Here is a 22,389-nt window from a genome sequence, read left to right as displayed (position 1 = left end):
GCTCCCCCCGCGAGGGCGGAGGCTCGCCGAAACGCGGTGAGAAGACCGCCAGCCTCCCCAGGAACCGCACGCTCCGCGGTGGGTCGGCCGGAGTGCGCCGGGCGCCAGCAGGCTGCTAGAGACACGAGGTCCACAGGCAGCCGCACGGCACGCACGGCGCAGAGCGAACCCCATATCTATAAGCCTTGTCATAGGCTTATAGATATAGATAACCCCTGACATGCACACAGCCATGTGTGCATGTCAGCAACGGAGTGATGATCAACCTCCTTGTATGAATGTGGTCTAGTGTCTAGACTTTCGTTCAACAATGGCCAATACAGTATCTTTAGAGTACTAAACCGTTATCTGTTATGGGGGCCGCTATTTTGCATATTTCGGAGTAGGCTGATTATTATATTATATTATATTATATTATCATATTATCTTACTTACAAATTCTTTACTCACATTGTAGAAAATGTATATAGACACTTCATTTGTCAATTTTGCTTGCCTGGCCACAGAGTTATTGAAGATAAAGGTGCGAATTTGCCAATTTGGCAGCCATTCAGATATGCAGATTAGAAGGTCAAAAACTAAACATTTAGCATGGGGAAAAAGTATGTATTTTAGATGTCCTAAGGATGGCAAAAATACAGATAAGTAGAAACAAAATAAGGGGGATGCACATGGACCCGTTTGAGTACTACGGTAAATCATTTTATGTAATGGTGGCCTCTAATTTGCATATTTATTTACATTATTTACATTTATTTACATTTATTACATTACAAATACCTTCCACACATTGTCTGACCCTCAGAACATAAATATATACACTTTATTTGTCAGATTTGCTTGCTTTGTTATAGAGTTGTTTAAGAAATACTTCAAAATCGGCAGCCATTTTGATATGCAAATTAGGATGTTAAGCACTAAGAATTTAGCTTGGGAACAGTGTTTTTCTGATTCAGCACCCTTGAATTATGTAAAATGGCCTTGTTCCCAACTTTTACCCCCAAATGCCTCTAACAATCACATATTTCAGAAATCCCACCGGTCTATAAGTAGCTCACCTGGTAGAGTTCATGCCATATCAAGGGCCAGGGTTCAAATCTGAAGAGAGGCTCTTTGCTGCATAACAGACTCATTCCCAGACTCCCAGTGGGGGATTTATTCATTTATTTGGAGGGAGGTTTGCAATTATTTAACCACAGAGGAAAGGGTGCTAATTTAAATGTATGTATAGAACGTTTATACAATGTTAAAGCTACAATGATTCATATTTTCTAACTGAAAAATATCCAGTATCATGTACTGGCCATGATACTGACATGATACTGACTTGATTCTGACCATGATACTGAACATGATACTGACATGGTACTAAATGATACTGACATGATATTGACATGATACTGACTGAAAAGGGGTTGCACACCTGGTTTTTATATTGTGATTGTAACAACAAAATTGAAGTGTAATTTATTTTATTTTCTTTAGGGTCAGTACCATAATCAGCATCATAGTCAGTATTCCATAGTCATTAACCCATAGTCAGTAACCATAGTCAGCACCATAGCCATTAACATAGTCAGTAACCATAGTTAACACCATAGTCATTAACATAGTCAGCACCATAATCAGTAACTATAGTCAGCACCGTAGTCAGTACCATAGTCAGCACCATAGTCATTAACATAGTCAGCACCATAGTCAGCAGTCAGCACCATAGTCATTAACATAGTCAGCACCATAGTCAGTACCATAGTCAGTAAAATAGTCAGTACAATAGTCAGTGCCCATAGTCAGTACCATAGTCAGTACAATAGTCAGTTCCCATAGTCAGTACCATAGTAGTCTCGCGAGCCAGACTGTTGGCTCCCACAATTTTCAAAAGCTTCCATCATACAGTCTGGAGCACGGAAGCTCTGAAAATTAACAGAGGATAAAGCGGATGTGACGCCTCCTCCCTGCTTCCGTTTTGTTTTACAGTCACGCAAATTAGTCTTAATATAAATCCAAATAATCTAAGCATATATAGCTTGCTGCTTATGATACCAACATATATTAGTATATATTATTACATAATGGTAGTATCATGTTAGTATCATGTTAGTATCATACCATGATACTAACATTATCAGTATCATGGTGATACTGACCATGATACTAACATGATACTGACATGATATACATGATACTAACATGTGGCTAACGTGATACATATGAATGTAGCTCTTTGTGGTGCCTGGGGCTACGCCTTTGTTGCAAACCCCCCGATCGCTTCATCAGTGGGTGATGAAGTAACTGCTTCCTCAGCGGGGTGAGGACACGCCCCCTCATTAACATATGGTTGAAGTAATACAGAAATAGGTGAGGAAATACAGAAATACAGATAGAGGTCCTGGGTTGGATTCCCGCCGGGGACGCTGTGGGCGCTGGGGGTGTGTCTTCCCTCCGTGTCATCAGCGCCCATACCCTAGGTGGGGTTGGCGAAAGGGCCCACTCTGTGTGGAGTTTGCATGTTCTCCCGTGTCTCTCAGGGCAGTTAATACCCTCACAAAAACATGTAGGAATCCTGGTCACTATAACGCCTCCCCCATGACAGCCGGGGCGCCTGATGGAGGGGAAGGGAACTGGTTGGAATAACGTGTTCCTTCCACACACTACGTCCAACCAGAGAAACTCCCCCCTGTCAGGTGACAAGAAGGTCAGTTGGCTCTCATGCATTGAAGGAGGCATGAGCTCAGCCCTGGCCTCCCTAGGCTGGTGAGGGGAGTGTAGTGCCCAGGATCACTTGGCACCGGGCACCGGGTGAAAAATAAGGGTTACAAAATTGTGGGATCAAAAAAATTATAAGTTAGAAATACAGATACTGTAGATAGATAAATAAAAAGGGAAATAGATGAATATATACATTTAGAAATAAATGAATATAAAATAAGTAATGTGTCACACACATAAATACACATATTTATTTATTTTTCTATTTATATGCATATTTGTTTATTTTCAAATTAACCTGCACCTTTATTTCTACATGTATTTATTTATTTCACTTATTACTTTATTTATTTGTAAATATGGCAGCTCTCGCCCTCCATAGAGCCATAGTCCTTCTGTGTTTGTTGTCTTCTGGTAGTGTGCCTACTTCTTCACTGTCCAGCTGTTGGCTTGTTGACCTTAAGAGTATGGAAACAGACACAATACAACACACAACCTCCATGGTCACTAGTTGGGTCACTTCACCTTACCGGCCAGTCGACCAAATATGCCTTCACCGGTGTGGGACCTGTGTGGACAGTATCTCATAATAGCCTTCCTGTAGTTATGTATTCTCTTTCAAGGTTGCATGGTTAGCCGTGATAATGTCAGCACAAAACTGCCAGCACTTACCGAAGTGTCCTACAGTTACTTGTATTTAAGATATTGTGCAGGTAATCATGGTTAAAATTTATGTTCATGGTTTCGTTTCCAGTTGGTTCATTAAATAAATATCTATCCTTACATAAGACAGGTTCACAAGGAATTAGCCCACACAATAGTACAATAGTATGTTTTTTTATTTATTATTATCTATTTTCAAGAAAGAAATTCAATACATATATACATCAAGTAGTGCCTTTTCCTTCCGTAAAAAATGGCATTGGGGATACTAAAGATGTTTGAGTGACCAGGGCTGTAAAACATATTGTGTGCATCTATCTACCCATTAATATCAATTGTACCATCAAAATAATCAGATTCACTGCATGTAACATAATGCATAATTTGTGTCCACTTGTGAAATCATAATATATTACATAAGAGTTGGTTGGGTATCTCATTTCCAAGTTTATTTACATTATGTAAGGTGTTACATTTAAAATTTCTTATCACCATTTAACTATAAATACACCATTTTAAACAAGGCCTTTTAACCCAATTCACAAAAAAGAATCCTTCACACCCGCTAAAATGTTAAAACTGAAAAGAGAAACTGTAATGGATTAAAACTATTTTATATTGCATCTTCTTAATATTAGTAAAACATGCAAGGCAAAATATATGATATGAAAATAAGGTGGAAATCCATACAATGTGATGCTTTACAAAGGAACATTAACATCAAAACAATTCAACATGGTGGGAATTACACACACTGGGTCTGGTGGAAATAAGTGGCAAAGCTTAAAGATCTTTCTCAAAGAAATGTGAATCCATGACTTTCAACAATAATGCTTCATCTAAGCAGCAGTTTACGGGAAATATAACACATTACATGAATTGTCTGAAGATTTCCTATGCCAAAATAGCTGGATTATTCATTAAAAGCAACAGTTATTGATAATTCAGTCCATACATTTTTGCCTCTGTATGTTATGACACTGATCGAGGATGGTTATTGTTTTGAGGTTATATTGTGCCATACAGCTTGCCTGTGAAAAAAGGTCTCACCAGTTTTAATTTCAGTCAGGAATATTGAGTAGTGTTCTTCCTGTCATGCATCAATCAAATTACAGCTTAGCCTCCCTCTTAATATTATATATATATCACACAAACGTGTTATAGAGTGCTATGCAGGCACTTACAAAAGCAAGGTTTAATAAGGCTAACCGTATTTTGAATTAGTTTAAGATGAGTCATAAAGTCCAGAATGGTCCATAGGCATCAAACGTAATGCAAACAGTGTAACATCTAATAATCATGTCACTTTATGGAACCAGACCATACATTTTAGGTCTGGTTGATTACAATCTATACAGCTAAGTCCTGAGTATTCATTTAACTCCTACAGTGTAAAAGGTTAATCATACGGGTCCTTTTTTACACTCAAAGAGTTAAACTAATACTCAGGATTTTGCTGTGCAGACTGGAGCAGTAAGAGCACAGTCCGGGTGCATCCGGTGGACCTCAGGAAGACATCAGGCTAATGGGTTGGACAGGAAATGGCTTGGGGGAAGTATCTGAAAAATGTACAAAGCACAATGCCAAGGAAAGCAATTACACATTAGTCACAAGACTCACAACATCTAGAAAACATCAGAAATTCAACATGTGGCAGAGTACAATACAATACAATAATGACAAAATAATTAAAATAAACAAAATGTAAACCGTACAATTTTGCAATTTAAACATTTACAAATTTAACTTTCAATGTAGCGTACTGTACTTACAATGTTGAGGTTTCCAGTCCGGTAATGGCTTTTATGTGGTGGTCTAGAGTTTGGATCATCAGTCAAGAGCCGTCAGAAGGTGTTTAAGGTCCTAATGGTCAACATGATCTATGCTATATTGCTCCTATTTGTTTGAGAATGTCTGCGTTTTGATGTGCAGTCATATGAGGCTCTTGTCCATTTACAAAGGTGCTTAACAAAATGAATTGAAGAGTGGCTGTTTGGCTGTGAGGCTTAGCTTGTAGGCAATTCCCAGGACCCAGGAGAGACTTATTTTGCATCGTTATTTCTCCAAGTCTTGTGAAAGAGAAGCAGGGATTGAAGAGTGGCTGTTTGGCTGTGAGGCTTAGCTTGTAGGCAATTCCCAGGACCCAGGAGAGGCTGATTTTGCTTGTGAAAGAGAAGCAGGGATGGATTTGGACAAGACATTGGTAGAATGTGGCAGTGTAGCAGGAATGGAGAAAAGATCTTGAAGCTTGGCATTCTTGCATCACGCCCCAGTGTTAATAATTGTAAAGATTCTGCTTTAATTCTGCTCTGCAGAGTGGCCTTGATCATTATACTGGATATAAACTCTAGTCCACTTTACTAATTGTAAATACACACATTTACAGACATTTCTCAGCTTGGTTTTAAACTCAATTTGGTTCTTGACAAAAATAAAAAATAAATTGAAATGAACACTTTACCGGTTACAATATAGCAGAAAAAATATACTGGACAAAATAACTCTTGTAATTATACAACACTACAGTCCTAATGATATTAAACTTGAAAAATATAAAATATATGATATACTTTATCACTTGATACTTTGTCATAGATAGTGTAACTTCAAAAAAGGCAATGCAGCTTTTCTGTATGCAACTGTAGAAAGTGCGGTAATTCTGCTAAGATGTTGTCAACATAATTTGGACATGAAAATGAAATATAACATTTTAAGCCTGTAAAAGAACTGTTCTTTTAAAGGTCCCTTAGCAACCACATGCAGAGCAGAATATTTATTCATTTGAGAATCATGGGCACTGTGGTTGTCTTCTGTTAAATATCTTCTCAGGAAAACATTTCGTCCTTGTAACTGAAGCTATCAGTATCGGCGGGTGTAACTTGGTGATCCATACGAGGAGGTGGAAGAGAAGGTCGTTGTAAAACTGGATCCTGTGGCATCAAAGCTACCTCGCCTTGAACCTGACCTAGAGCTAGTCCTTGACCCGGAGTGTGACCCGGCACCTGAACCTGACCCACTAACGTTATATGGACTGTATAGTCCTTTGCTTGACTGAGATGACGCTTCCAGTAGTCGCAGTCCAGTACCTTCTTCAACCATGCTTCTCTCCATAGCATCCTTGTAAGAGATTTTGAGCTTGGTTTTAGGGCATGTGAGGTATTTAGAGTATGCACTGACGTCTCGTAGCTTTTGTGCGGTACGTGCATCTAAGGTGCCCTTCTTTACAGCATCATCTATGGGTACTCTGGTGGTAACATCTGGTTCAATCAACCCACCAGTGAGATACTGGACTTCTAGGAACCGTTGTCCAGCCTCATAGTACAGCCAGCCTTTCTTGAGGGCTTGGGCTGCTGACATTTTGGTTTTAGTTCTAGGATCCTCAAATCCATTGTAGGCTTTCTGGGCTAGATTGATACGGTCGACCATAATCTTATCCACCAGTCCTTTGTTCATTGCATCTGCAACTGAGAACTTTTCCCCAGTATTTGGGTCGAGGATGCCTCCCGTACAGGCCTGGGCCTCTAGTAACCTTTGACCTGTAATATTGTCCACAAGGTTTCTGTGCATGGCCTCTGTAACAGTCACTTTCTCCAGTGTGTCTGTGTCCAGGATTCCAGCCACAGGGCCGGTCTCCTCAGTTGGGTCATTCCATGTTGTTGCTGGCGTTTTCAGAGCAGGAACTGGACTCATGGGGTAAGATGAGGAGGACCCAAAGGAGGATGACCGGGATCTGCTGCCACTCGTGTTTCCAGACAGCATGTCTGCAAACTCTGTTATGGACAGGGTCCCTGTCCTGTACTGATCAAGTGCAGACTTGTCAATGAGTCCCTTTGCGATAGCATCATCAATGTCATATTGCCGACCTGACCTCCTATCAATGATCATGGATTTGACAACGCCATCAGATGAGGTGATTGTAATTTCTTCCCACTCACACTCCTGCTCAGCAAGCTCTAGATAAGTCTGGTGATCGATAAGTCCTTTGCGATAAGCCTCATAAACTGACATTTCTTTACCCGTCTCTGGGTCGACAATGACTACCCTGCGTTTGCGCACGGATGACTTTGATGATGTCTTCCTCTCGCGCTTCTTTTCTTTTAGCAGTAGTAGAGCGAGTCCAGTCTCTGGGTCTATCATGCATCTCTCCATGAGCTGCAAGTATGTCAGGTTTTCTTCAGTGTTGGGGTCAAAGAAACCTTTAGTGTCGTCGGACGGGTCAGTAAGGATTTCGTTCATTTCTTCGTCAAAGAGGCCACGTTCATATGCTTTTTCCACTGGCAGGCGATGGCTCTCCTCTGGGTCAATTATTCCACCAGTAGCAATCTGAGCCTCCAACAGGCGAACACCATGATCTTTTAGAATGAGACCCTTTTTCATGGCCTGGAATAAGGAGATAATCTTGCCAGAATAGGGATCCCTGTAGCCTGTTACTGCACGCTCAGCAGAGAGGAGCTTGTCTTTGAACTCAGGGCCAACAATTGCCATCTTGACAGCTTCGTTGACATTCAGCTTCAAGTTCTTGATGGGGTCAATGACATATCCGGTGGCTGCTTGAGCCTCAAGAAGTTCAAACGCAGTTCCTGGTCTGATCATATTCTTCTTCATTGCTTGGTAGATGGAGAGGCGATCTTTGCTAGATTCTACATACACTCCAGCAATGCAGCTGGTGCCCTCAAGGTACTTCTTCACAGCTCTGCTTACCTCCTCTACTGTAATGAGACCCTCAGTGAGTTCATTATATGTCTTTTGGTCAATAATCCCAGACCGAAGAAGCTCATCCACAGTGATTTGCTTTCTGAGACCCTTGAAGAGAAGGCTTCTATCTGCCAGTGAAAGCAGACGCAGGCCGCTCTCTTTATCGACTTTGCATCTTTTCAGGAGCTGGGCGTAATTGTGTTTCTCATCTGTTGTTGGGTCAGTGTAACCCTGCACATCCCCATTAGGATCAGATATTCTGTCATGTGTCTCCTTGTTGATGTATCCACGCTGCAAGGATACGTCTGTGGGGAGGTGGAAGAAGTATTCGGGATCCATTAATCCCCCAGTGGCTTCTTGGGCCTCCAAGAGCCTCAGGGCATAGTCCTCTGGAATAAGGTCTTTTTTCATTGCCTGGAAGATAGATATCACTTTTCCACTGTATGGATCCCTGTAGCCTGTAACCGCTCTCTCAGCTGATAGGAGTTTATCATGGATCTCAGGGCCTACAAGACCTTTGCGCACAGCCTCATCAACTGTTAGAAGTTCATCTTTCACAGGGTCAATGATAAATCCAGTGGCAGCTTGGGCCTCAAGCAGATTCAATGCAATCTCAGGCTTAATAAGCCCTCTCTTCATAGCCTGATAAATGCTGAGCTTTGGGGGATTGACTGACATAATTCCAGCAATACAACCAGTACCAAAGAGATACTTTTTCACTGATGGCATTTCCATAACCTCACGGATAGTCATCTTTTCTTGCTTCAGTAGGTTGTATGTTTGCAAGTCAATAATTCTGGCACTGTAAAGCTCCTCAATGGTAACTCTTCTTCTTATTACATCACATGACATGCCTTGCTGCTCTGTCTTTACTGTCTCTCTGTGTTCAATGATTTCAATTATGATAAAAACCATTCTCTCCTTTGAGATTTTTCCTGAGCGATACTGCTCCATAAGCCTAAGCTTTTCCTCCCCAGGAAGTAAATCTGAGTTCAAGACATCAAATAGGTTGACACTCTTTCCTGCGAATCTCTCATGAGGGATATCAACCTGAGTGTTAGCTAGGTCTGTCTGAGCCTGTTCTTCTGTGTACTGATAGGACTTTTCAATTGGGGCGGCAGGGGCGTCTTCAACCTTTGACAGAGGCAGGTAGCACAGACCAGAGTTTGGATCTTTTACACACTTCTCCAACAACTGCTTATAAGTAACAATTTCATTTGTGTTGGGATCAGTGAAGCCTTTAACATCTCCTGAGGGTTCATTGAAGGACTTGGCCATTTGCTTGCTGAAGTAGCCCCGCTGGATGGCCACATCACTGGGAACACGATGGCTGCTAACTGGATCAATTATCCCTCCTGTGGAAAACTGAGCCTCCAGAAGCGGAATCGCATGTTCTCGCAGCACTAGCTCTTTCTTCATGGCCTGTAAGAGGGAAATGTTGTTGCTTGTGTATGGATCTTTGTATCCAGTCACTGCCTTTTCAGCTGAGAGAAGTTTCTCGTGAAGCTCTGGGCCAACGACTCCTACTTTTACAGCATCATCCACAATATATTTTTGATTTTTGATTGGATCAATTATGAAACCAGTTGCTGCTTGGGCCTCCAGTAGAGCGAGACCAGTCTTATGTTGCAGGATGTTCTTCTTCATTGCTTGATATATGCTTAGTTTCTCCTCTTCCAGGGAGATTCCTGCAATGCAATCTGTGCCCTGCAAATACTTCCTAACCATGTCAGTGTCACTTATTTCCTTAGGTTTCTTTTTGCCCTGTTGGAGTTGATCAAAGGTTGCCTTATCAATGATGTTGGAATCAAGCAATGAGCTGGCAGTGACAGGTGCCCTGAGGCCTTCAAAACAGGCCTTTTCTTTTCTTTGTTTTGTTTTGTCTTCTTTTTCTTCAACCATTGTCATCACAATAGTTATTAGCTTTTCTATTGTCACCTGTCTCATTCGGTACTGTCGTATTATTTCTATTCTTTGCACCTCAGTGATGTACTCAGAGTGTATGATCTCCCAGATAGTTACTTTTCTTCCCTTGAAAGGACCAAAATCTAACTCCATGGTTGTCTGGTTCAAAGCCTCTTTGGTCTTGACCTCCGTAATTTCAGTGTCTTCTTTCGACTTTAAAGCCTTTGTTGAGAGAGGGAGCAACGGGAGACTAGTCTCTTTGTCTGTGACACATTTCTTTAAAAGCTGCGAATAAGATGCACCCTCCTGTGTGTTAGGATCATAGAAGACCTTTGTTTCGTCAGTGTTCTTGTTCAAAGTCTTGCTCATTTCGTCGTCAAAATAGCCACGTTTACAGGCAACTTCATGTGGGATGCGATAACTTTTAATGGGGTCAATTATTCCCCCAGTCGAGAGTTGTGCTTCAAGCAGACGTATGCCATTATCTTTCTTTATAAGGCCTTTGCTCATTGCTTCGAATAGAGATACAGTTTTTCCAGTGTATGGGTCTTTGTAGCCGTTGACAGCTCTCTCTGCAGACAGAAGTCTTTCATGCAGCTCTGGGCCAACGAGACCTGATTTAACAGCCTCATCAACTGTGACTTTATCATTTTTAACAGGGTCAATTATAAACCCAGTCGCTGCCTGAGCTTCAAGGAGATTTACTGCAGTCTCTGGTGAGATAATCTCCTTCTTCATAGCTTGATAGAATGGCATTTTCTCCTTGGAGGATTCATTCAGCACACCAGCAATGCTGTGTGTTCCTTTTAGTGCATTCTTAACAGCGTCCATCTCAGCAATTTCTTTAGCTGTTACCTTGCCATTGCTCAACTTGTTGAACAAGTCTTTGTTTATGATCTTGGAATCTAGGAGTTCACTGGCAGAGACTGGAGTTCTCAGGCCATCGAACATATTTTCATTTTTCTTCTCTTTGTCTTCCACAACCGTAATTACAATCTTGATGACTTTTTCCACTGTGATTTTGCCCGTCTTGTATTGGCGAATCAAATCCCTCCTCTGCTCTTCTGTAAAATACTCAGAATTAATCACTTCCCAAATGGTGACTGTTTTGCCTTTGAACCTTCCAAAAAGTACACTGAGATTTGCTTTATTGAATATCTCTTTAGTCTCCTCATCTGTGAATGATCTCCCACTTTGGGCAGCTTTCTCTGTTACTGGTAAGATGAGTAAGCCACTCTCTGCATCCTTGGTGCATCTCTCCAGTAACTGCTTGTAAGTGATTTGCTCTTGAGTGCTAGGGTCAATGAATAATTTGCAGTCATCACTGGGGTCAGTTAGCTTCTTGTTCATGTCCGCATCAAACAGACCCTGCTTATAGGCTGTCTGAAGGGGTACTCTATGACTATTAACAGGGTCAATAATTCCACCAGTTGCAAGCTGCACATCAAGTAGTTTGGTGGCCTGGTCCTTCTCAATAAGTCCCTTTTTCATAGCCTCAAACACAGATATTTTGGCTCCAGTGTAGGGATCTTTGAAGCCAGTGGCTGCTCTCTCTGCAGAAAGCATTTTGTTATGGAGCTCAGGGCCAATTAGTTCTTCCTTAACAGCCTCGTCAACAGAGAGCATTTGATTTTTGATTGGATCAACAATGAAACCGGATGCTGCTTGGGCCTCCAGTAGCATTGTAGCAGTGTCAGGAGTGATTTTCTGTTCTTTCATTGCCTGATAGATGCTCATTTTCTCTTTTGATGGGGTCAATACGCCTCCCACACAGTTCTGGCCCTGGAGACATGATTTCACTTTGTCCATCTTTCCCAGGTCTTCCACAGTGGCTTTACCTTTTTTCAGCTTGTCATATTCTTTCTTGGTCAGGATACCGATGTCATGGAGCCTTTCTGCAGGAACCTTCTCCCTAATTCCATGGAATGCTAATTCCGGTTCTCCATTTTTCCTCACACCATCCACTTCAACAGAGCCATTGAAAACCTTCTTTGTAGTAACTACCTTTGTCATTGTAACTAACTGATCTCCAGTAACCGTTTCAGTCTGGACTTCCATTTCCTTGTTTTGGGCTGCAGCTGCTTGTGGAGTGACCTCAAGTTTCTGAAGTTTCTCCCTGAGCTGTTTGTTTTCCTCTGCCAGAAGCCTTTCTTGCTCAAGCCTTTTCCTTTCAAGTTCCTCCATTTCCTTTTGCTTGTTCTTCATCTCCGCTTCAGCATCCTTTTGCTTTTTCAGAGCAGCATCCATGCTAGCTTGGAGTTTCTTCTTCTCCTCCTCCATTTGTTTCCTCTGACGCTCTTGTTCATCTTTGAGCGCCTTGGCCTTCTTCACTTCATCCTCAAACTGTTTCTCAAGCCTCTTCTTCTCTTCCTCAATGACCTTCTCTCTTTTCAGCAATGCATCCTTTTCTGTGATGAAAGTCTGTTGCAGGATGGTCTTCTCCTGCTCAATTTGCACCCCCATGGCGTTTTCCATCTGATAGGGACAGAATAAAAGAATATTAGTTAAATGGCAATAACATTGTCACCTAATTATGTAGGCTTAATTAAAATAAAAATACATAACAACAAGTACAATAAGATTTAGTAATAATAATACTAATGTTTTGGGTTTTCATGTAAGTTGCTGAACATGTTATTATCAGTCTCTGCAACTTACATTATAGTTAGAAATGGACCACTATGAAAAGTTAGTACTCGTAAAAGATTATTGTTCGTTTAAACAGTTACACAATACCTCTTTAGACTTATTCTGAAGCTCTGTTGCCTCTTTTTTCAGCTTCTCCTTCTCCTTTTCAAGCTCAGCAATTGCTTTGCGTAAATCATCAGCTTCTTTGGTGCTCTGCAGTCTCTGTGTCTCCAATTTCATCACAACAGTCTTGTCTACCGTGTCTTTCTCTGTCTCCTGCAGGCGGGCTCTGATGTCTTCTGCTTGTTTCTTGAACTTTCTAGCCTCCTCCTCTGCCTTTGTCTGAGCATCACTGAGCTCTGTCACCCTCAGTTTTAGCCTCTCTGCCTCAGCAGAAGCCTCAAGTTGCCTCTTGCGCTCAGCCTCCAGTGACTTCTGGAATTCTTCTGTCTCTGCACTGAGGCGCTGCTGCATCTGTTGTTTGTCTTCCAATAGTTTCTTAGCCTTCTCCTGTGCCTGGTTCTTTTCTTTCTGGAGTTCCTCCGCCTCAGCTTTCAGCTTACTAGCCTCTTGGATGGCTTGCATTTTCTCCTTTAACATTTTCTCTGCAAGCGCCCTCTGTTCTGCCAGATCAGCTTCAGCTATCTTTCTCTGTCGTGCTGCTTCCTGAGCCTCCACGCTTAGTCTGGCCGCATCCTCAGCCAGGCTCTTCATTTTCTCAGCTTCCTCTGCAAGGACTTTCTTTGTTTTGTCTTTGTCTTTCTTCATGAGGCGCTTGTTTTCGTCCTCAATTTTCAGCTTGAGCTTCACCAGCTCCTCCATCTGAATCTTGACTTTAGAGAGCTCATCTTCAACTTGAGCTTTTTGCTTGCAGGCATCATTGACTTCACCCTTCAGTCGCTGCAGCTCGTCGTCCAAAACAGATTTCTGCTTATCGGTGTCCTCCAGTTGCAGTTTAACCTTCGACAGCTCCATCTCCACCTGAGACTTCTGTTTAAGGGTTTGTTCTGCTAGTTTCTTGTGCTTGCTCATCTCTGTATCTGCTGCCTTCTTTTGTTCTAGAGCCGCTGCCTCAGCTTTCGCTCGCTTGGAGGCCTCCTCCTCTGCCTCCTTCCTCAGCCTCTCTGCATCCTTCTGAGCTTTGGCTTGTTTGGCAGCTTCCTCCTCCGCAGATTTCTTCTGCTTTTCAGCCTCCTCAGCTTTTTGACGGAGCAAGGCAGCCTCTTTCTCTGCTTTCTCTTTGGCTTTCTCCGCAGCTTGCGCAAGTTTCTTGGCATTTTCAAATTCCTCTTTGAGCTTGTCCTGAGCAAGACCGTCCTCCTTCTTCTTGCTGAGAACCTCTTGTGCTTTCTGCTCAGCAGCACTGCATTTTTGCGCTGCCTCTTTGGCCAGAAGGATCTGTTTCTCTGCCTGTTTGTCAGCCTTCTCCTTCTGCTTATTGGTCTCGGAAGCTTTCTTCTTGAGACGTTCAACTTCCTCCTGAGCAGCTTTGCATTGACGAGCAGCCTCCTCCTCGGCGGCGGTGATCCTCTTGACTTTCTCCTCAGCTTCTTTCCTTTTCTTCTCTTCCTCTAAAGCAAGCTTTTTCAGTTTGTCCGCCTCTTCCTCTGCTTTGAGTTTGCTCTGCTGGGTTTCCTCTGCAATGCCCTTCAGCTGGTTGAGCTCCAGCTCCAGATCCAGCTTGCCTTTCGATGCTTTCTCAAAGCTGAGTTTGATGATACGTATCTCCTCTTCAACCACCTTCCTGTGCTTAAGCGTTTCCTCCACAATAGTTTTCTGCCTCTTCAATTCAGAGTCAGAGGTGTTCTTTAGTTGTGCGATTTTCTGCTCTATATCTTGTTTATGCTGTGCTGCTTGGTCCTCCAGAATCTTTCTCTGATAAGCCTCCTCCTCAGCCTTCCTTTTTAGCCTTTCATTTTCTGCCTCTTTATCTTTTAGGGCAATCTCAGCTTCAGTCTTCAGGCGAGTTGCCTCGTTGATGGCAGCTAGTTTTTCCTTGAGTATCTTCTCAGCTTCAGCTCTTTGCCGAGCTGCCTCTTCCTCAGCCATTTGCCTTTGCTTTTTAGCCTCCTCTGCTACTGATCTGAGCCTGGTCGCCTCTTCGGCGAGTTGCTTCATTTTTAACACCTCAGTTTCAAGGAGCTGCTTGCTTCTTTCCGTAGTAGACATTGTGTCCTTCTCGGCTTTCACCTTTAACTGAAGAAGCTCATTCATTTCGCGTCGGACTTTAGCAAGCTCCTCTTCCAGCTGTTTCCTCTGGTTCTCTGCAGCGTTCACCTCATTTTTCAGACGCTGGAGCTCACCATCCAACAGGGACCTTTGTTGTTCGGCGTGCTCAAAGTCGGCCTTGAGACGGATACATTCTTGCTCTGCAGACAGCTTTTGCTGGGCTGTTTTTTCTGCCATTTTCCTCTGCTTTTCCAGCTCTTTCTCTGCATTATCCTTTTGTTTAAGGGCAGCTTCTTCAGCCTTAGCCCTTTTCTTGGCATCTCGCTCAGCCTCCACCTTCTGCCTCTCTGCCTCCTCCTGAGCCTGGCTCTTCTTGTGGGCTTCTTCCTCTGCTTGAAGCCTCAAGCGGAGCGCCTCATTGGCTTTCTGTCTCCATGTCTCAAGCTCCTTCTCTGCCTGCTCTCTGGCTCTGTTGGCCTCATCCTGTTGCTTCTTGAGTCGGCCTGCCTCCTCTTGCAGCTGCAGAACGGTACCTTGCTCTCTCTTCAGCGATGCCTCCAGCTCAGTTGCCTTTTCATTAAATATTGTTCTTTTACTTTGCAGCTCGGTGGCAGCACTCTTCTGTGCTACCTCCTCAACCACCTTGATCTGCCTGTCTTTCTCCTCCTCCGCCTGTTTCATGCGCCTCTCTGCCTCTTCCGCTTGCATTTTGAATCCCTGCAGGTCATCCAAGGCTTTCTGCTTTTGCTTGGAAGCCTCTTTCTCGGCATCCGATTTGCGCTTAAGCTCCTCTTCTGCATTTCGCTTCTTCTGAGTCTCTTCAGCGACCTGCTTTCGGAGCCTCTCCGCCTCCTCCTGAGCGCCTTTCCTGAGCTTTTCAGCATCATCAGCCTTGTCTCTCAGTTGCTTCAGCTCAACCTCGGCAGTGGCCTTCTGCTTTATTGTGGTCTCTAACTGAATTCTGATGATGTGGATCTCTTCCTCTATCTTGGTGCGGCTGTAGAGGGCCTCTTCTACCTGTTGATTCTTGGAATTGATTTCCTGCTCTGAGAGACTCTTCAGCTGGTGCAACTCTAGTTGTATGTTCTGCTTCTGCTTCTCAGCATCCACAGCGACGTCTTGCCGCCTGTTAACCTCCTCTTCCATTTTGAGCTTTAGTGTCTGGGCTTCTTGCTCTGCTTTGGCCACAGCTTTAGCATGGGCATCAGCTAACTGCTTTTGTTTTTCTAACTCGGCCTGCATCTCTGCCATCTTTCTCCTCTCCTCTTCCTTTAGTTTTTCAGAAGCTTTCTGTATTAGTAGAAGCAACGAGGGAGTAGAGGAGATAAAGGAAAATGTTAGATTATGTTAGATTATATGTTAGATTATAAAAGAAATATTCAATGTTTGATTAGTTATAAAACATGTAGGTACATATACATGTATATACATGAGAATAATGTTATGCTTACAGGTAATCATATTTCAACAAATAAACATTTGTTTTAACGACAGAAATAAATACTGTATTGGGAAATGTTTGTCATGTTTATTCAATGTATGGCATACAGAATGAAACGTTACGTCACAACACAACACAACAGTAGACTTAGGGTTTTTAATGGCTTCATGCAACTGAGGTATCTTTCCTGATTGATGTTGCTGATTGAAATTCTAAACGTTTTCATAGAGTTGCTCTGTGTAAAAAGGTCTGTCATACCCTTATCATTTGATATTGAAATTATGTGGCACATTTTTGGATGGACCCTGGACCCTCAAAAATAACTAAACATAAAGATAGTGTTTAAGAGTGAAAAAACTGAGAGACTGAGGCGTAATAATTAGCAACATGCAAAGTGTATTATGCATAGTGGGTAAGCTTTAAATGATTTGGCAAAACAACAATTATAAAATAACCAATCATTAAAAATATTTATATCAAATAATTTGTATGGAATTAGTTTGCAGCAATTCAGATTTTTGCTTTGCAAGCACACCAATCTGGAATACCTTCACCATGGATTAGCATAGTGATGCAGCAAAAACAGCATGATCTTCATGTATCGTGATGCGCAAAATGACCTTGGATTAAGATGACATCATTATTATTATTTTAAATCCAAGATCACGTTGCTCCAAGTGTGAGAAGCAGACAAGTTAAACATAAAGAGATGATGCGTATTAATCTCAAGTAAGATTGTGACACGGTGAGCTCCCTAAGTATGATGATGGCTGCATACTGTCTGATGTTTGGCTCCATACTGTCAGTACTGTGAATGCAGAATGTATTACATCCAAAGTAAAAAGCATAGAGACAAAAATGATGACAGTATGACCTTGTCCAAAGACCACGCACATGAGTGACAGATAGACATGGGTGTGATGTTAAAACAGGAAGTGAAAGAGGGTAAAGAGGGGATGTTTCTTTTAAATACCTGGTGCTTTGGGGTTAATTCACCTCTTAAGTGCCCAAACATGATTACTATTCATCATGACAAAGCACTGGCAAGCAATAAAATAAAATAAAAAGCAAACAAAATACAAGGTTAGAAAAGAAAGGGAAGGGGGGTAAATAAAGCATTCATTTGAAACAGAATAATTCTGAGGGTGCGAGAAGCCAGCCTGAAGCATCTCAACCACCAGTGTGAGTATGAGTAAAGGAATAAATAACATTAAAACAAAACTGTATTGCAAGCATCTGGAAAAATATAACCAAGAGGGTCTAATGCCAGTGCCAAATCAGCATTAAATGTACTTAAAGGCTTTCTAATTCAGAGGCACATTATGTTGTGACAGAATAGACAGTGTGGGGGGAAATGAGAGACAGGTAGTGTTGAGGGCAGATGAGCTGCAACACTAGCACTATAAAATATTTACTATTTGCTCTACATTATCAAAATTTGTACTTAACACTTTGCATACTACACTGTAGATTTAATTAGCATTCTTAAATACATTATGGATTCAGAATCTTTGAATTTTGAGTGCCATCATTCTGTAGTTTCATAGAAAAAGACAAATTATTTCCCATACAATCATTTTAATAGGTAAGCGTTTTTTGTAGAGGATTTCATTTAGTTAGTAATGTTTTATGTTACAGAAGGCCGCTGCAACTCGCATTCTGTTTAATGTGCGCAATTTACCTCTTCATCCTCCAGGCGGCGCTGTGTCTCTGTGATGAACTTGATGTACTGGCTGGTCAGAGTCGTCAGCTCACTGTATCGGGTTCTCAGAGTTACATACTGAAAGATATGCATTTTTCCAAAGTTAACAGTAGTACATGTCATGTAAGCTTCTCTTATAGCCAACTTCATTAACAACTTTAATCAGCATCAGAGTTTCCAGGTTTTCTGTCACAGACCATTAGGACCATTTCTGCAGCAGTAATTGATTGAACCTGAGACTGTATCTGAATATCTAACATATTTCTGCTGTTAGATAAAGGTATCTGATGAAAAACGCAAGTCTGTAAACCTACTTCCTGAATGATATTGTCAGATGCAGACTCAATTTTAGCTTTCTTCAGAGGAGATGCTATGGGATCCTGGAGTGCTTTGTAAGTCACAACCTGGAGCTCATAATCCTGTGGAAAAATAAAACATGAAAAGTGAATTAAAACAAATATGATTTATGAGAAAACGTCTTTTTAAGATATGATGATTTCCGTACATACCTTGACTGCATCAATATATGCCTTTGTATATTTCTGGCAATCTTCAACCTTGTCTTTGTTTTTCTCAATCTCTTCTAGGAGTTTCTGTATTAATACAGGACAACAAACTATCAATTAAGGAAAGTGCATAATCCATTATGCAAAGTTTACTGTAGATACAAAAGTGACAAAGAGCTCCCTCTCCTGGTTGCAATTATTCACAAGAAAATCCCCACTTTATCTATGACAATACAAAATAATTTCTCATGAAAAAATAACTACAGGTGAAACTAAAGGTGAAATTTAGTGTTATAATCTAAACAGCCAGCAATAATTGTGATGACTTTCCTTCTTTATACCAACAGCCTATTCTCTAGTTGTCCAGTACCTTCTCCTGTGCCAGCTGCTCCTTGAGAGCCTTGCTATCACCAATGCGAACGGCCTGGATCTCCTCCTGCCTCTGCTTGGCCTCAGTGAGCCAACAGATGAGCCAGTCATAGCTTTCACGGTAGGAGTGCATCTGGCGCCCCAGCAGGTCCAACTCCCGCTGCCTCAGGTCGATCTGGCCGAACACTGCCTGCCAGCGCTCCAGGAGACTGCTGACAAGCTGGCGGTAGTGGTCCAACTCTGCGTCTCGTTCACTGTGTACCCGTGTCATCTGGTCATTGACGGTTGTCGCCTTCTTGAGTTCGTCCTGCAAGCGGTCAAATATGGCCTGGTCTGCCTCTGCCTCACTGCGCATTTTCTGTTGGAGACAGAAATAGAAAGAGAAAAGGATTTAGAGTAAGAACAGTGTCATTAACAAGGCAGATAATATAATACATTTGATTTATAACGCACTTTAAATTTTTGGAAATCACAAAGTGCTAATAGTTAGATCATCTAAAATTGTTCAACATCCACTTGTGCTTAAAACTTCCGCCTTCAATGTACAGGTTTGGATAAAAGTGTCCACCAATTTTCCTATGCATAAAACCATGCACAAATAAAGAATAAGAATATGTTTCCTTTTCCAAGAGGAAATACCTTTAGCTGGTTGCGATGATTCTCCACTTCCTTTTCATCTGTGGGCACCTTGTTGACATCGCATAGATGGGTCTCGTAATTCTTCAGTGTGTCTTCTGCATCTTTGGTGCTGCGAATCACTACATCAATGGTCTTCAGCCTGAAGGCAGAAGATATATTCTGTAAGGACTAATGAATATTCTATTTTAGTTTGCATTAAGGATCCTGTTAGAAACCTGAGGATGGTTTGGGTGTTATAACAATTATACTTTCCCTTTTTTATTCAAAATTAAAGTAACATTTGTGTGTGCACAATTTTGAGTGTACAGTGACGTGAATTCGTTAAATGGTTAGCAAAATCGCTGTTCAATAGAACAAAAGATCCCTCTAAAAAATACTAATGATTCTGAATGAGGTGAATCTTGAAATCAAGGTAATAGTCCAAATAATCCATAGCCATGGTAACTTACTTGTCCAGGTAAACAGAGGACAGACTGTAGACATGATCCATCTTCTTCAGGGTAACATCCAACTCAGAGCGCAGCATCGGAGCAGTGTTGGACTGTTCAGGAGAGGCCAGAACCTCTTCTGTCTTCTCAGCCATGCTGTTCAGTTCTTTTTTCAATCCTTCCAACTCTGACTGCACTTTCTGTTTTCAAGAAAAGGGGAGAGAGAATTAGTAGATTACGCAAGTGATACCACCAAAAGTACAAAGACACAAACAAAGTATTTAGGTTTCAGGTTTATGGCATGTGACAGAGAAAGCAATTATAGACGGTAAATTATAATACGGTTCTTGGAAGACTTTGGTATGCCCTGTGAATCTAACCTGAATTTTACTTGCATGTCTCATACTAAACTAGAAAAAGTGCTCCTCGGAGTCGGAGCACAGGTCTCCGCCAGGTCAGGTACGTTATTGTGGCCTCCTGGTGGCGCTATAATAGGCCAATGTGAAAAGGGTGCCATTTATTCTTAGGTCGTTCACGGCAATCGAACACTGCATTCATGATTTGAGGCATTTTGTTCCAAAAATGTGTTTTGCTAAATTAGACCTGCTGGTGGCACTATAACAGGCCAATGTGAAAAAGGGTGGCATTTCTTCCTTGGCCTAGTGGGAATGTGGTTGTGAAATTTCACGGAAATCGCAAGCTGCGTTCATGATTTGAGGCATTTTGTTCAAAGCGGAGCAATCCTGCTAATTTTGGAAGCGAACCTTAGCCAATGAGGATGGAATATGGGAAATCGGACAGATCCGTGTTGATCACATGATGACTATAGAGATACTGTGTACCGATTTGCATGACGTTTTGGATAAAATCTGTAGGAGTAATGTAAAAAAATAGGTTTTGCACAAATCGGCCTCCAGGTGGCGCTATAACAGGCCCATGTGAAAAGGCAGAGGTTCTGAATTGGCATCCAGGGAGTGTGTGCACAGTTTGCGTGCGTGCGAGTGTGTGCACAGTTTCGCAGCGACCGGGCCAGCGACCGGGCCAACGGTGCCAGAGATTAGCTGCTAACACACGGACAGGGCACACGGACACACACGGACACACACACGGACACACACACACACACACGGACGGACGGAGGGTAAAACATACTCTCTCGCCATGCCTTTCGGCCTGGCGGAGACAATAATATTGCAATTAACAATTATAGCAGTGAGGTAAATCAACAAATGAGAAGATATGTATTTCTCAAACAAGCACAAATCATGCCTTACATTACCATGTGTCAAGTGTCATGTGCACTCTTCAGATGTACAGTACCACGCTTTCTAACATTTAATGTGTAATTAAAGCATGTGTGTTTGATATCCATTACATTTTAATTTCGTCTTTTTGCCCTGTCCTCATAATTACATATACATTTTGAAATTTCAGTCATTACCATCTGTTCTGCGGTCTTCAGTGCACAGGCTTTGAGTGGCTCTTTATCCACCGGCTGGCGGAGGCGTGTGGCGGTCCGATTCTCACAGGCCTCCAACCTCAGACGCAGGTCCTTCAGCTTAGTTAGGTAGATCTTACACACAGACTCATCCTGCTCGCCTGGAGAGGTGAGGGAAAAGATGATAAAGGCGAGACGAATAGAAAAAGGATTTATTAGGACAGAATAAGGGTAAAGCCAGATAATGCCAGGATTGACTCCTAAATCAAGTGCAGGTATAAATGACGAGTTTCATTCCAAAGTGAGACATCCACCATTTGTTTCCGAGGTGCACGTTGTCAAAGTGATACAAATATTTGAATTGTTATTTGCTCTCTTAAGCTCTCTTTGGTCATAAAATACTTTACAGAATATATTCATTTGTATTCTGGGAATAAAGCACTGCAAACACCAGGCAACATTTTGGCATGGTGGGCATAAAGTGTTTTAGAATGAAACCCCTCAAATACACAAGTTTTCTACTTTCATATTAAGTCATCTAGGAAAATCAAGTTAATGATTCGTGGATCATTCCACTACTCGTGATTCGCCTAAAGAGGGAGAGAACGGCATTTGCTTCTGATTGCGTATTAGTAGCATTTCTACAACCAACATTCTGTATTACTGCACGCTAACCAATCACTGCTTCATGCATGATTGGTTTCATTATGGATTATTACTTGAGCAGTTGATTCATTCATTGACATGCATTCTCATACAGTAAACACACTTCAGTGACACGCATGCATATGTAAACAGAACATTGTGACCAGTAGTAAACAGTACAATCAATGAAGATGATTTTGATGATTGAAAAGGTTGTGATTGGATGTGAAAAGTTTGATGGAGTGAAATGAAATGCCACAGCAAAACAGCCTTGACAGCACACACGGCCCTCTACTCAACAAAAGCTACTCAGTCTGGCAAGAGCACCTTACCTCCAGTGGGTGCAATGTAGCCTGCAATGTGAATTAAACAGTCAATGACATTTCAAAGACAAATGGCCATGACTAAAAATGAATTGAATGAAAGATGCCTGTCAACAGTTTTGTGGAACA

At 41.9% G+C, this 22,389-nt stretch overlaps 1 protein-coding gene across 9 annotated transcripts in view; it reads right to left on the bottom strand.

Moving 5' to 3' along the window:
* Window positions 1–3,530: 3,530 nt before the first annotated feature.
* The window catches only part of pleca (plectin a), a 137,312-nt gene continuing 118,453 nt past the window's right edge, over window positions 3,531–22,389 (bottom strand). For 7 of the 9 annotated variants that reach the window (XM_080442122.1, XM_080442127.1, XM_080442129.1 and 4 more), the window contains exons 24-34: window positions 22,270–22,290; window positions 21,296–21,453; window positions 19,876–20,054; window positions 19,427–19,565; window positions 18,789–19,145; window positions 18,422–18,505; window positions 18,227–18,331; window positions 17,892–17,990; window positions 12,709–16,059; window positions 5,145–12,447; window positions 3,531–4,931 (exon numbers count right to left, since the gene is read on the bottom strand). In XM_080442122.1, the coding sequence (XP_080298248.1) occupies window positions 6,232–12,447; window positions 12,709–16,059; window positions 17,892–17,990; window positions 18,227–18,331; window positions 18,422–18,505; window positions 18,789–19,145; window positions 19,427–19,565; window positions 19,876–20,054; window positions 21,296–21,453; window positions 22,270–22,290 (10,709 nt within the window). In that variant the 3' untranslated portion in view covers window positions 3,531–4,931; window positions 5,145–6,231. The remainder of the gene's footprint in view (window positions 4,932–5,144; window positions 12,448–12,708; window positions 16,060–17,891; window positions 17,991–18,226; window positions 18,332–18,421; window positions 18,506–18,788; window positions 19,146–19,426; window positions 19,566–19,875; window positions 20,055–21,295; window positions 21,454–22,269; window positions 22,291–22,389) is intronic. The other 2 variants (XM_080442123.1, XM_080442130.1) reach the window with 1 other exon arrangement.

Source organism: Gymnoscopelus braueri (genome assembly GCF_963280865.1).
Source record: "Gymnoscopelus braueri genome assembly, chromosome: 11".
Classification (NCBI taxonomy): Eukaryota; Metazoa; Chordata; class Actinopteri; order Myctophiformes; family Myctophidae; genus Gymnoscopelus; species Gymnoscopelus braueri.
The sequence above is the reverse complement of the archived record's forward strand: the minus strand, read 5'-3'. Positions and strand labels throughout refer to the sequence as shown.